A 15,265-nucleotide genomic window follows, 5' to 3' on the forward strand; every position below is an offset into this window, starting at 1 on the left:
TTTATATATAAATTTAGTACTTATAACAAATTATAATGACAATCTTATAATTTATACTTATACGTACGAATATTTATAATGAAATAATTGTAACATAAATAAAAATTACAAATAAAATAGACTTTATGCTAGTGTCGACTAAAAAAAATTATAAATTTCACCAAACATCCGATAATTTATTTTACAATTTATAAATTAACGTTGAAATTAGACAATTAAGTTTATCAAATGGATGTCATATTAAGAAAAAAAAATGTGAGACCTTTCGTAATAATTGGGTCTCTCTCCACGAATATTATATTTGGATTTCTGATTCAAGCTATTTTTCTACCGCAAATAGAGCTAGACATCAAAAATAACTCCAAAATCTGAACACAAATATCGTGACATAAAACAGGTTGGCATGTAACATCAAGGGATAGCACAAGCATTAATCAACAAAAAAAGAGAAAAGAATGAAAATAGTAGAGCATCCAGTCTTGCTTTACTATTTTATGTGAAAATTCTCAGATAAAGGATCCCACATTTTATTTGTATTAGATGAATCTTGTACTTTAAATACGCAGAATCCTACACCACACACACAATGCATCACATTAACATTGAGTGCCAAATGGTTTGCATCACTTCATTTTTATGTTTGTTGGTATGTCCATTCACGGACATCACACACAATCCATCAAATTAACATTGAGTGCTAAATGGTTTCCATCCATTCATTTCTGTGTTTGTTGATATGTCAATTCACGGACATGAGGCCCCTGTAACGGTCATTACAGACATTAAGTGATTGAAATTGCAGGAACACTGGAAGAAATTATGGTGACTTTTACTGCATATCCCTTAATCGTCCATTCATCGATAAATTAAAATTTACAAAAAATATAATAAACAAGGGAATGTTTAAATCAAACCATATATTGTTTGTGCAAACTGCAAACAATGATTTTTTTAAAAAAGTTAAAAAAAACAGAATACTAGTCATCCCTAGAAGAACACCATGGGGTCATGTCCATAGGATAACTCCCCAATACCCTCAAGAAAGACGTGTACTCCTGTACCTCAGCCAACGCGTTCTGTGCCCTCACCTCCGCCATTGACGCCTCGAAATCCACATAAAACATGTACTCGAAGTGCTTTGCTGTTCCGACATTGGCGTCATCCACCAGCCTGATCGGGCGGTTCCGGTGCGGCCGCGACTCGATCTTCGTCAAGTTTATGTTCCGGAACGCGAAAGCTGAGAGCACCTTGAAGAGCACGCTCGTGCCTTTGTCTTGAGCGAACACTATGCTCGTCTTGAATGGCCGATCTGTTCGGGGAATAATTGGCTCCCTGGCTAGCGTCACGAACCGAGTCACGTTGCTTGAGTCGTCTTGGATCCCGTCTGCGAGGATTTGCATGCCGTAGAGCTCGGCGGCGCGTGCGCTGGCGATTGCGGCGGTGTCTCTCAAATTGTTTACGGCTATATACTCTGCGGCTCCGGCTGTGTCGTCTACAGCCTCCCTTGTAGCCTGGAGGCCGAGTTTGGTGAGTGTGTGCTCACATTGGGCGAGTGCTTGGGGGTGAGAAATGACTCGAGTGATGCACTCTTTCCGAACTCCAGGGAGAGCGAGAAGGCAGTGGTGGACACGTAGTTGGACCTCGCCAACGATGTGCAGGCGGTGGCGGAGGATTAGATCGTAGTTCCGGTGAATGGAGCCGCCGAGGGAATTCTCAAAAGGGACTACAGCACGGTCAGCGATCCAGAGCTCCACAGCCTGGAAAGCCACCTCAAACTGGTCGCACGGAAGGGTGTCACAGTTCGGGTAGGCCTTCCCCGCCGCCGCTTCAGAATACGCGCCGGTCACTCCCTGGTACGCCACTTTAAGCTTAGAGCCGTGCATAGGCGCCGGAGAGAGATCCGTAATTGATAACGCCTTCTGAGGCGGGAACGCCGGCGATCCGTTGCGGCTAGTAGCAGCGTCGATAGGGATAAGATTTAGGTTCTCCTCTGAGGACTTGTCCGTAGGCTGGTCCAAGGAAACGACCTTGCTGGAAAGGATGGCGCAGGTGGTCTGCCAATCAGCTCGACTATAGCCAATTCCATTAGGGAACTGTACGGAGTCAGATCGAGAGATGCAATGAACAGAGAGCCTCGCTGGTGAGCCGGTTCCGGTGAACTTGTGCGGACTCGTCCTCACTAAGGAATTCAGATTGTTGGTATAAGGAGGATAAATAGTCTGCATCCTGAAACTTTTTTGGTATTTTCTTGTATTGTTTGGGGATGAAACGACAGAGAAACAAAAAGAAATGGAGTAAAATGTTAATGGATTTTGAAGCTTGGAGTTCTCTGAATTACTAGAGAAAGCCAAGCTGAGGAGAAAAGGGAGTTAAGGGGGTTTATATATGAAGAGATGGAGGCGAGGGAGTGGGAATCTTGAGAGGGAATGGTCCGTGTGTGATTTGGTCAATCGCACACCTACCCCGCTCACCCTCCCTCGCTGCCTTTGCTTAATAATTTTATTTCAAGAAATACTTGGTCTTAGGTTCGTATATTTTATTAGGAAAATGACATGTAACCTAGGAGAGTCCAACAAGTAATTTTATTTCATTCTTTTATCTCAGATTTTATTGTCTAAAATTTATTATTTTAATATAGATTCTATTGTTTTTTAAAACACAGTCTACAATTCATTGTTTTAGTTTTGAATTCATTGTGTTTTAAAATTCCATTGAAAAAAACAATGGAATTAAGATTTATCTGACAAAACTCATCAACAATGGATATTGTTAGAAATAGTTTTATGCACTGATTCCGAATATATATATATATTTTTAAAAATATAACATGTATTTTGAGAGTTAAAACGTTTTAAAATTTCATTTAAGAGACTTGAGCTCTCATGGGCTACCACTATATGTGTTACCTAGCATTATTGATTTTGTTACCACTAGTTTTAAACTTTTAACAGAGCCACGATGGCAATGCTTGTATGTACCGAATATGTTAAAGTTTTTAGTATTTTTTTGTCAGGTCATCATCTATCTTAAATAGTGAGGCGGGCGTACACGATCCATGTGAAATTATAAATTAAGTTCACATGATTTATATGGAATTGTGTGTCCATATTAGAATTTGAGATTTCAGTTTTTTTTTTTTTTTTTTCGGCCTTCGATCATCCCAAATAATGAGATGAACGCACATGATTCATATGAAATTATAAAATCCACATGATTCATATGGAATCGTGTGTATTCATATCAGCATTTGAGATATGTGAGACAAGAAATAGTAGGTGCATATGTGCACATCCAAAAATTCAACAATAATATATGAATACACTTCTGATTACTGAAATCGGTGAAGATAATAATAATAATAATAATGGGGTAGATATGAAAATCTGACCAAAAATATCTGGTTTGTGCATCATGGGACAGGGGTGGTATGGTAAATTTAAAAATTACTGATGCTGCGTGGTTGCAAAAAAGAAATTTGTGTGTCCAACATTAATTGTGAAAATGATCATAATAATTAGATTTAGGTACCTTGTTTAGTTGTTTATACTTAAAACGTATCGATCGGGTGTTTGGATCTTAGGAGTTAGTTTGTGTTGACAAAATCGGTGTGTTTTGGCTAATAACAAAGGAGGGCTAATAGAAGCACATATAAATATTAAATTGTCGGCAGTGGCCCCTACTAAAATAAGTTTGTCTCTCTTCAAATGATTTTTTTTGGTGCGTATCTTTTTTAGGTATCGTCTCACCTTCAAGGAAGCAATATTGAATCGAATTTTCCTTGAGTGGGCTTATTCTTATTTTGATTTTCATATAGGTAGAGTTTATGTTGGAGCTTATAAGCTATTTCAAAATAAGCTCCGCCGAACACCAAACATAAATTAACTTATAAACTCTAAAAAAATAAGCTTTAAATTGAAGTTTATTGGGATAATATTATATATAGTACTATTAACTTTTTTATTTTATCTTTTAAATTGAACTTAGATAGATTTTTTTTAGAGTTTATAAGATAACATATACTACAAGTTTCGTCAAACACCTATGACCTAATAGCTTATTTCACGGCTTATAAGTTAGTTTATTTTTCATAACTTATAAGCTAATTTATTTTGACAACAAATAAGTTTTGTCAAACGGAGTCAGTGACTAAATCTTGGGAGTCAGTGTTGACCTATATGGATGGGTGGCTTGAGTGTCAGTGTTGTGTATAAAAGCAAAATAGAAAACCCAGCAACTAGTGTTGTGAAATCAAGTACAATCACCTAAGCAAGATAGACAGAGAGAACAAAAGCTTGATCGGGGAAGTTACATATTTCCCGTAAAGTAATCACCACCTGAGCCACCGCGGATTTTTTTTGACCAATAGCTACCTAAACATATATTACATTTTCTCCTTGTTGATTGAGAATCGTATCTGTGGCTATCGTTGTTTTACCAGTTTGTTTGTCCCCAATAATTAATTCTCGTTGACCACGTCCTATAGGGATCATCGAATCAATAACAATAAGGCTTGTTTGAAGAGGCTCATATACAAGTCCCCTCGAAATAATACATGGATCGGGAGATTCAATTAACCGAACCAACTTCAACAATTGGCATTTGCAGCATATGAGAAGCATGAAGTGGTCATTTGAGATAAAATGTGAATTCCAATGAGAGTAATATCATTGTGGTCACGGTTTGGACTTTAGCCCAACTGATCATGTCGGATCATATAGTTCAAGTTTATGTTCATATCGGATATCCAAAGGACAAACTTGTTTGGTATCATTCTTGATTGTCAAAAAATAATAAAAAATAAAATGTGAAGTTTAGTTGAATAAACAAACTTGTTTGATGTTGTTCTTGTCAACTGGTAAAACTGAGCATAAATCCATGCGAGTAGGGCTCGGAAGTGGGACAAGCCCATGGAACCAGGATTATACGAGAAAGTATCACAACTAGTTGGTTCAAACTATCAACCTCAAGCATCATACATCCTAATTCTGAAAAAGATAAACAATTAGGCTATTGCAAAGTGATTGATGTGGACACTTAGACCTATTTCATGTTTTTAATATAGCAGTGATGCATTAATTAACAAATTCCATAGTAGCACATGGTTATGCTGCGGTGTCCCTAGAATTCGTGTCCAAGGTTGAAACCACACGTTAGACCATCCACAGCAGACATTCTTAACAAAAACTCTAAATGTTCAGTTTTTGTACACTTTTCACAAATTTACAGTTTCTCAAAAAGTACATCCACACATCAGACACTCTAAACCATACTCTAAATCATTTAAATATTAATTTATACAATTATTTTTATTAATTTAAAGTATACATTTTAAACTATTATAACATAAAAATTCTACCATATTTTTTAATTAATCAACTAACATTAATATTTCCTTTAAACTATTTTTTTTATATTTTTATATCATTAATTAATTAATGTATTCTAGAAATACAATGATATAAATAAAACTAATTATGGTAGTTCCATTTTTACAAATAGATTAATTTTGGATAGTTTCTGTGTATACAAAAGAGTCTATGCCAGACAAAAAAAAGAGTCTATACTGCAAAGTTGCCTTTGACTAGACGGGACAAAATTGAATGAAACGAAGAAAAAACAAAAAAGATATATTAAAATAATCATCCAGTTTGCTACAGTTCACCCATGGATTTACAGGTTCACTGTAGCAGTACTTCAAATTTTGAAATGACCGCATATCTTCTCCATTATATGCAAACACAGCCTTCATGAGCTCCATAGGCATTTCAAACCAAATCACAAACGTAACAAAGAAACTTCTAAAATCCTTGCTACAAGAAAGCTCTCCACTTTTTTGCTTAATACTGGTAAATTGTTTCCCACAATATTCTGGTTATGGTCGATGAGGGGAAGACTCGGGCCGGGCTTGAATTTTTTTGATTCCACCTCCACGAGCTAAGGCAGGCCTTGGCCCATTGAAATTACTAAACCAGAAAATATATTCAGTCCAGCCCAAATGTAAGTGTGTATATTTATTATTTAATTAAAAAATACGAGGACAATGGGGCCAGGCTAGATTCAAAGCCTAACGAAATAAACCGAAGTCTAGCCCAAAAGAAAATTTTCAGAAGCCCACTCTCTAGACCAGACCCCTCTGCCCATTGTCAACTACAACAACTCCGTCTAACCAAATTTGACAAAAATCCGAAGAGATAAATAATTAAGCTATCGCAAATTGTATGCTGCCTCGCCTCTATTGAATCGTACACCACAAAGAGTTTTTTTTTTTTTTTTTTTGATAAGTCATAGATATAATGAAAACAAAGATGGAGACAAAAACAAAAGGGTATCCTAGGAGACGGCCCAAGATTAGGGACAAAGAGTAATAATGGTGCTTTTGATTTGTTAGGGCAAATGCAATGGAAACAATTTACTGGGCCAACATTTTTGTTGGCCCGGTCCCACCTCTATTACACAAAAAGTCAAGTCAAACACGTATTTTAATACAGTCACATCAGCAAAACACAAATTTCTATACACTTTTTCTTCCCACACACTTTCTCTTTCCACCCAACCCAACAACATTCCATTCCTCCATATTATCCACAACAAAACTACACCAAAACATCAAATATCAATACATCCACATCAGCAAAACACTTATCCCAATACAGCCACATAAGCAAAACACATTTTATAATACAGCCACATCAGTAAAAGACAACATCTTTGTTGGTCCAATACCAGTTCACCATTGCATTTGCCCTTATATATATTTTTGTGACAGATTCCTCCATGCCCCATCCATTCCTCACCACCTATCTCATTTACTATTGTAGCCCTTTAAAATCTAATCATAACCCAACATCCATAATTCCATATATTCTAAAGCACAATCCTTGTCTTCCTTTGTTTTAATTCCTCCCCAGCCTTAAATGAAAATTGAATTCACAACCAAATTTACTCTCGTTTTTATTTTAGTTTTTAATTTTAGTATTAGAACTTCTAAAGAACAATAAGGAATGGAGAGGGAGTGGACTATTGAGGATTAATTGACCCCAAAAAAAAAAAGAAGAAAACTTGAAGTTAATTAGCAACATTGCAGAGATTTCAAGGTTGCTTCTTCACAACCGCAACCACATGATGTATCATGTCTACTTATTATATAAGCAAGTAGGAAAGGCATTAAGTGCTTTAGTAATTAAATATTTAGTGAACTTTTTATGTGTTTTTTATTCACAATTTTCAACAAAAAGGGATCAGATATAAAGTTGTAGTTCAGATAATGACTTGCTTTTAATCATACGTGTGTTGGGACCGCAACTTGGTGTGGTCCACTGTTTAAATTTATTTTGTGGGGTCTACTGAAAATTTAGACTCAAAAAATTTTCCCTTCAGAGATTCTCCTAATTGGTTTTTGCGTATTCATTCTCCCAACTTTCAAGAGGTTATGAGTTTGAGTTGGAAGGACGTACATTGTCCTGAAATAAGTATGTGTGAATAAAAAGGGTGTCAAGCCCATGCCCAGAATTCGCAATATCTTATTTGGGTATTGTCCTCATAGTCCCCCAATTTTTCACCCCATTTTAACCTTCATTAATCTGGCATGTCAGACATTCAGGGTACCTTACATCTGTACATGTTTTATACTCAATCGATATCTCACGTGTTACATGAAGGTTATAAATTGGGGGCTGTAGCAGCTCATTTCTCTCTCTCAAAAACCTTTTTTTACTAACTCTCACAATCCCCATTAACCACACTTTCTATAATTAAAAAAGTCTTCACGTATTTTTTGCCTTAATTTACTTATTAAATTTATTACAACAGCAAGCATGATCATGTCACATGTTTTTTTTGCTGATATGCAGACCAAGTACGACTTCTTATATTCCTTCTCTTTTGGTTTTAAATTATATCAGATGAACTGGCATGAGAGAGATAAAGAGAGAACATTTCAAAGGTTTCTGCTTCTCTGCATCAATCTTCTAATTCTTTCCTTCTGATAATAGCAGGTTTTAAGGTGAGACTGTGAGACAGAGAACCCATTTTAAGTATGTAAATGACTCTGTCAGGAAGCTAGATTTCCTTTCTTTGCACTGCCTTCCATATTATGAATCTCAACTTTACAAGATTGTTTAGGAGGAGAGTTACAGTACAAAAACCCTCATTTTCTTTTCTTCCAAACAGATCTCTCTCCCTCTCCCTTTCTTTTCTTCCTAGAAAAAAACCCATCTGTTCAAAATGAGGGACATAGCTTCTTGTTTGAGTGAAAATGCCATAAATGTTTCTCATTCTTCTTGTTCTTCTTATCCCAACAATTCTTGTATTTCTCCACGCCTAACCCCATCTGTTCAGAATTCTGTCACTTGTGTCTACAAAGTGATTCTCTCCAATCAGAAGAAACTTCTGATCAAAGTCACTTGGTGCAAGAACCAGACCACTCAAGGCCTCACCATAAATTTCAACAATGACAGTTCAACATCTTTCAAGCTCAATACAAATTCGAGGCTATTCAGGAAGAAGAAAGGCAGCAAAACAATCGAATCCGATAAGATCGAAGTCTTCTGGGATCTTTCCAATGCTAAATATGACACAGGACCTGAACCTGTTGATGGGTTTTACTTACTTATCATGGTTGATTCAGAGATGGGCCTTATTTTGGGTGAAGAAGCCATGACCAAGAAGTTCAAAACCTGCAATCCAGCAGCCAAAGTGAGTCTAATTTCAAGGCAGGAGCATTGTTCAGGCAACACTTTGTATACAACCAAGGCTCAGTTCTGTGACACTGGAATTCCACATGACATTTTGATTAGATGTAGTGGAGAGAATGAAGGTCCAAAGCATCCAGTTCTGTCTGTTTGCATCGATAAAAAGACGGTGATTCGGGTTAAGAGGCTGCAGTGGAATTTTAGGGGAAACCAGGCAATCTTTGTTGATGGGTTGCTGGTTGATCTAATGTGGGATTTACATGACTGGTTCTTCAATCCTGTTTCAGGACCATATGCTGTGTTCATGTTCAGGACAAGAAGTGGATTGGATAGCAGGCTTTGGATGGAGGAGAAGTTGGTGCAGAGACACCAAGAGAGAGCTGAATTCTCCTTATTGATCTATGCCTGTAAGAGCCTTTAAAGAAACTGATTGACTTAGATTTTCAATTCTTTTGATCATATCGTGACAAGAAAATAACTTGAAATTTGATTTCATGGATTAGTTTCTGACTTGCAGAATTGAGAGTTGAAGAAAATATGGCAATTTGGTTCTGATTAACTATTGTCCTTTCTTCCTTGTTCAATTGGCTTTCTTGCTAATTTTGTTGTAAGTATCAAATCATTAAAAAGGGTTTTCAAAAACAAATGGGGGATTTTGAAGCACATCAATGGAGATTTTGCTGAAAAGGCCACTATGAGATGTTGAAAGATATGAGTGGAGAGAGGGCTCTTATCCATAAATTGACAGAATAAAGTTGAGAATCTCCTTACTATTATCAGCCCACTTTTTGACCATAAAATCTTGTCATTACAGTTTGAGACTTCTTTTCTTTGATATAGGGACTCCACAATGCAATTAGTTTAAAATTGTAGAGTCTACAATTTGACTCTAATGATTTGGGAGATGTGTTACATCATATCACAATTTTGATTTACTATTTTTAAAAATTACCTGATTTTTTCTCCACCATTAAATCTAAATTGTAGATTTTAAGAAATGACGGAGCCCTCAAATCCTCTTTTTTTTTTTATAATCGAGAACAACACCGACAATCTTATATTTTGAATAATTGACATTAACCTAAACTCGGATTATTAGATTTGCGCGCACACTCTGAGACTCTGTTTTGTAAGGAAACCCTACTCTGTTTTGTTGGCTAGAAATTTGTCCTTACTCTGTGTTATTACAAACAGAATTTTGTACAATTTATGCTCCTCAGAAATTAGGTAATATTTATGCTCTTCACAAATTTGTCCTGATTTGTTTGTCATACCAAATAAGCAAATCATAACTTTTTCTGCTCTTCTCAGTCATTTAAGCACCAAAATTGAAACTCAAAGTAGCCTTACGTGGCACATGGTTTCTCTTTAGACCATCCAGGATCAACCCCTCAAAGAAAGCAATTTCTTTTACAAAGAATTGTAAATGTAAGCAATGAGGGTAGTTAGGGACCATATGACTTCATTGATGTAGTAAAAGCTTTTATGATTTAAGGGTGCAGAAGACTGCAGAGAGCATATGTAATTCATGACAGAAGATCTTTGTTAACTTTTATATGAATATACTCACTGAGGCTTGCCTAATTTTGGGACAATAACCCAATAAGTGTAGTGTCCCTTCATGGGCCATCTCTCATGTCCTTATGGGGTCACCATTTTATTATTTGCCCCACAAAGAGCCAAAACCTTTTGTAGTTAACTGGCTAGAAGTGAGCCAGTGTTCAAGTTTTAGACATCATGTACTATCATCATCATTCATCAGGTAAGGAATCACTTCTCTCTTCACTTAAAATAGTGCATATTTATTGATTTTACACTATGAGTTGGGCACATGTCTGTTCCAAATCGGGAAAAGTGACAAGTAAAAGAAAGTTTAGTTGGGTAAGATGTTAGGTCTAATTCATGTCAAAGTGTGTTAGGTTAGGATTTCATTTTTGGGAATAGAGGAATCACCCAGCATAGCATGTTCTTAGGAGTTTGGATCGTTGAGTGAGTGTAAATGTCGAACCATCATAATAGCTCGCATCATGTTGATGACAGGTAAGACTGAGCTGAAACCCACGCAGGTAGGGACCCGAAAGTGGGACAAACCCATGGAACCACGATTCTATAATGAAATATCTCAGTTGATTGGTTCGAACTCACTACTTCAAGCTCTGTACATCCTAAGTCTTAAGAGATAACAAAGTACTAGGCTATCGTAAAGTAGCTGTGTTAAGTTAGGATGTTAAATTGCTAATGCATGCTCATTAATTGTTGCAGAATGGGTGCTTATCATCTTTGTCAAGGAAGCTTACAACAATGTCATTCAATCCCTTGCATTATTCAAGCTTGTCATTGACACTAGTTCAAATTTTTGAACTCACCAACTCACAAGCACATTTTGTTGTACTAACCTTGTATAGTCCTTACTACTACACAATGCTATTATTGCATCAATATTCTTCTTGGCCACCAAAACTGGGTGCCAAATTGCTCTACTTCTTACTTAACCCAATATCATTCATCATCATTTGGACTGCTAGTTGGAGTTGGTATCAAAGTTGACAAAATCATTTTGTTGTATACCAATAATTATCAAGTGCCATTAACACAAATCATATAACTCTAACAGTTTCTACATCATTGAAGCCTTGGCTCAGCAGTTCTTAGTAGTAGTGTTTTAAAAAACTACTTATGCCGGCCGGTCGGACCGGTTAGACTGGATACCGGAGGTTGCCGGTGGTCTCATCAATACGATTCAAAATCCGACATTTAAAACAATTGCTTACCACACCTCGTAATTAGCATAATTAGCTAGCATATGAGAGCTTTGGGCCCCCTACATCCAAACCCAACAGATCTAATAAGGGCAAAAGCCCACTAGAGAGGTCTTCCAAAAAAAGCTCAATAATACATTAAGGGCCAAAAGCCCACTACAAGGGTCTTAAAAAGTAGAGCCCAATAATATATTAAGGGCCACACATGTTGGGCTAACGTGTTAGGCCTTAGGCCCGTAGTATATATATACCTTGGGCATCCCAAAAAATTCAAAATACTCGTGTTCGGGAAATTCAGTGATGTTTTCCCTCGCTTTGTACAAACAACGAAAGATGTGCGAAGGCCCTTGCGCCGATAGTCTGGAGTTTTCAATTCGGAAGCAACTCTATTCAGCGAAGGTGAAGTGCATTGAAGACCTAACACCATGAAATCTTGTGTTGATTTTGAGCGACAAAAGGTAAGAATCATCTTATTGTTTTCGCTGCGAATTTATGGTATGCGATTTTTCTAATACTGGACTTCGATCGAGATTACTCGGGTTTGACCTTTGATAAGCGTTTCTAAGGTAATAATATTTGCAAATTTTCTGTTTGTGGATTGAAAGAAATAAGCAGTTAATCGAATTTGTCTTAGAAACTTGTAATCGTGAAAACCTAGAATCTGAAGAACTCTCAACGGAGCAGTGATTCTAATTTCTAAGAGTAATTTTAGGTTTCGAAGGAATAGACATTTGTTGTTGCGTACTTCACTGAATTGAAAAGCATGATCTGATCGTGAATTTTGTGGAGAGCCTTGTAAAAGAAATCTAGAGTCATTTTTTCCAGAACTATGCTAGGGCTTGTTTGGCTCTAACCAATATAAGCCAAATTTTCAATGAAACAACATTGCAGAGTAATATCATCAGTTGCTTACTGATCGTGTAGTATATGCTCTATTCTCGTCGTTTTAAATGTTCCATGAAACAAAATTTGACGCATAATATGAATGTGAAAAACATTTTCAGATTTAATGCATTATTAAGCTTCTTTGGCTCATTATTTTGAGGGAGCTCATGTACAATTTTAAGAACACAATTTATCACAGATTTATACAGGGGATGATTTTGTCAATTGCTCTCTTGGATGGTCTGGTAATGAACATGGCTCACTAGTCAGGAGAGAAGCAGCAGTGGCGGCATTGTGCATTTATCCTTTCTTTTTCATGCCTGTTAAATGTTAACTGTTGTCTATATGTGCGAATCTGTGATCTCACTTATTCTAGAGGAAGCATGTTATGCCTGTTAAATCTGAACTGTTATATATATGTGCGAATCTGTGATCTCACTTATTCTAGAGGAAGCACGTTATATTTCTGAATGGAAGCACATATCAAAGTGGATCTGCTTCTTCTGCTGGACTATTATGTATTTATGCATTTAGATCCAATAATGTGAACAATTATTTTGTTATTCCATGCCAAACTAATACTCTTGCGATCTAGCATCTGATATGGTGGCTATGGTACCATAGTTAGAGTCTTAAATTAACAGAGTTGGAGCACTAGATGATTTTGTTGTTGATTTAAATCATATTCCTCGTACGACTGATTGTTCACAAGACTAGTATCTTCTCTATAGTAAAATGCTGGAATGACTACCTCATCTTAATACATCAGTATAGCAGCATCGGAAAAAAAAAAGGTATGAACTCCAAACTAAGCTTTCACCAAAGGATCAGCTACAGGAATGGTGTCACTATTTAGTTGTCCTCTCACTGGTCACGACCTAATTGCTTTGTTTATTAGTCCATTTCCTTGTCCTTGTTACACTTTTATCTTTAAATAATTTCTCCACTTTAGTTGTAGTCATGAGAAAAAAGAGGCTGATTAATTTAGACTAATCAGATAAGGATGTGTCCCACCAAATAGACAAGGAGAGACTAATTAGGATACTCAACAGCTCAACAGCAACTAGGGAAAAAGAAAGCATGTCTCTTCAGCAAACAAAGAAGTAAATTGTTGCTGTAATGAAAGAGAGTGCTGAGAAGATCACATTACCAAAAGGGTTTATGGATCCTCCAATAGAAATGACCTTATCTCCTGCGGGAAAAAAAAAAAAAGAAACATCATATTAAGTTAATCATAGACAAAGAAATCAAAACGAGAAACTTATATGCTTGAAAAGACAAAAGGCCAAACTTACTGCACTCCTTTGGGTGGCAGATGCACCTCAACCCAATACCGCAATTGCCGTTAGGCTTGTCGCAATCTTTGCAAATCTCTGGTGTATGATCTGGAATATCAAAAGATATTCTTGTCCCTAGCTCATATCCTGTGTAGTTGTCTTCCTCCAAAAACCTCCTATACACCCGGCTGTAGTGTGTACAGTTCAAATCTCTTGGATGAAAACTCTGATGAATCTTATCGGCATCTGGAACTAGGACACATGAACTTTCCATTTTGAAATCCTGTTCATGAGTTTTAAAAGAAGTTAAATTGGTGCAGTTAGTGATGGGTGGTGAGATGACATGCCTGTTGTTTGAGCAGTTGAAGAGAAGGAGTGAGTTGGGTTGTGGAGGAGAGGGTAAACCAGCGGAGAGAAGTGAAGGGGAGATGTAGTGGAATGAAGAAGAACAAGGAGGATTAGAGATGGTTAGCGTTCTGCTTGAGTAATTGATATCGGAGACTTCGCAAAGACCAAGAGAAGTTCTGAAAAATAGTTTCTGAGATTTACAAACAATCATGTGGCTTAATAGGGATGGGAAAGTTGAATTTGGAGTCAAGAAAGGAGGTTGAATTGGAATCGTGCCACAGAAGCTTATGGGAGTTGCGTGGGTGCAGCAGGTAATCCTGAAGAAACAGAGTAAAAGGAGAGAATGCAGAAGATGAAGTTTCTTGGATCGTTGCATTTTCTTTCCTTTTTCCCTCTTTGGTTTGATCTTTACTACTCCAAATGGTGAAGAAGAAATGGTGGAATGCTAGGCAATCAGATAAATCAGAGATTAAAAATAAAAAATCCACCTTTATGGCTTTACCTGTTAGCGAATATTACTTCCTTTATAGTTTACATTTATTAACTGATGGCAGCATTTTGGGACCAAACAGGAGCGCTTTCATACTCACATTATATTTCAAAATTTTATTCTCTCTTTCGCTGGCTGATATACGCGTGCCAACCAGGATTTTTATTTTTCCAGACCTTTACAGAGGAATATTTCCTTTCTACCATTTTCTTAAGATTCTGCCTTTTTGTTCTCTCTTCATTTCCTTATCTCTGCAGTATTCATGTCTTCTTTTTCTCTTCTCGACATTAATCGGTGTATGGATACGTATTTCCTTGAGATTTTGGGGATACAGGCTCCACTTCTTTGCTACAATTGTAGCTACAAACAATTTCCCCTTAAAACCCCAAATTCTAAATCTTAAAATCTAAAATCTAAACCCTAAATCATAAACTCTAAATTCTAAACACTAATTCTTAACTCTTAAACTCTAATGCCATTTTCAAACAAATAAATAAAATCATGATTTAACATGATTTTGGAAGAGAATTGTAACTAAAAATTAAAGCTCTTCCCAGCTCGCAATTCGGGCCCGATTTTATCATTCATCATTGGCCGGGAAGTCTTTATAATGTTTTTTCGTAGGACATACTTGAGCCTCTTGGGGGTCACACATCCAACATTACTTAGATGTGGCTTGGTGAAACACTATATGACGGGTGTCCTCTCCTTCCACTAATAAGTCTTTTTATGGGGCCACCGGAGATTATGGCAGACAGGTTGCTGCACATAATATGTTTTTGATTAAGGCAGATAAGGTGTTTTCGAACTATGAAT

The 15,265-nt window shown here is 36.7% G+C and overlaps 3 protein-coding genes and 1 long non-coding RNA gene across 4 annotated transcripts; 2 read left to right on the forward strand and 2 right to left on the reverse strand.

Annotated features, from left to right (window-relative positions):
- Window positions 1-808: 808 nt before the first annotated feature.
- Window positions 809-2,367, reverse strand: LOC119991798 (arogenate dehydratase 3-like). Its single transcript, XM_038838271.1, has one exon. It carries the CDS (start codon window positions 2,223-2,225, stop codon window positions 978-980), a length of 1,248 nt encoding a protein of 415 aa, XP_038694199.1. The 5' UTR covers window positions 2,226-2,367; the 3' UTR covers window positions 809-977.
- Window positions 2,368-7,912: 5,545 nt separating this feature from the next.
- LOC119992169 lies at window positions 7,913-9,439 on the forward strand. Its single transcript, XM_038838834.1, has one exon. The coding sequence runs from the start codon at window positions 8,224-8,226 to the stop codon at window positions 9,109-9,111; it is 888 nt and encodes a 295-aa protein (XP_038694762.1). The 5' UTR covers window positions 7,913-8,223; the 3' UTR covers window positions 9,112-9,439.
- A 1,474-nt stretch (window positions 9,440-10,913) lies between these two features.
- On the forward strand, window positions 10,914-13,530 carry LOC119991757. The gene is made up of 2 exons (XR_005466257.1): window positions 10,914-11,907; window positions 12,534-13,530. It is a non-coding gene; the product is annotated as an uncharacterized LOC119991757 (long non-coding RNA).
- On the reverse strand, window positions 13,206-14,463 carry LOC119991755. The gene is made up of 2 exons (XM_038838198.1): window positions 13,630-14,463; window positions 13,206-13,526 (listed from the first exon to the last, which is right to left on the reverse strand). Exons 1-2 carry the CDS (start codon window positions 14,333-14,335, stop codon window positions 13,423-13,425), a joined length of 810 nt encoding a protein of 269 aa, XP_038694126.1. The 5' UTR covers window positions 14,336-14,463; the 3' UTR covers window positions 13,206-13,422.
- Between the last annotated feature and the right edge of the window lie 802 nt (window positions 14,464-15,265).

This window comes from Tripterygium wilfordii, chromosome 22 (assembly GCF_013401445.1).
Source record: "Tripterygium wilfordii isolate XIE 37 chromosome 22, ASM1340144v1, whole genome shotgun sequence".
Lineage (NCBI taxonomy): Eukaryota > Viridiplantae > Streptophyta > Magnoliopsida > Celastrales > Celastraceae > Tripterygium > Tripterygium wilfordii.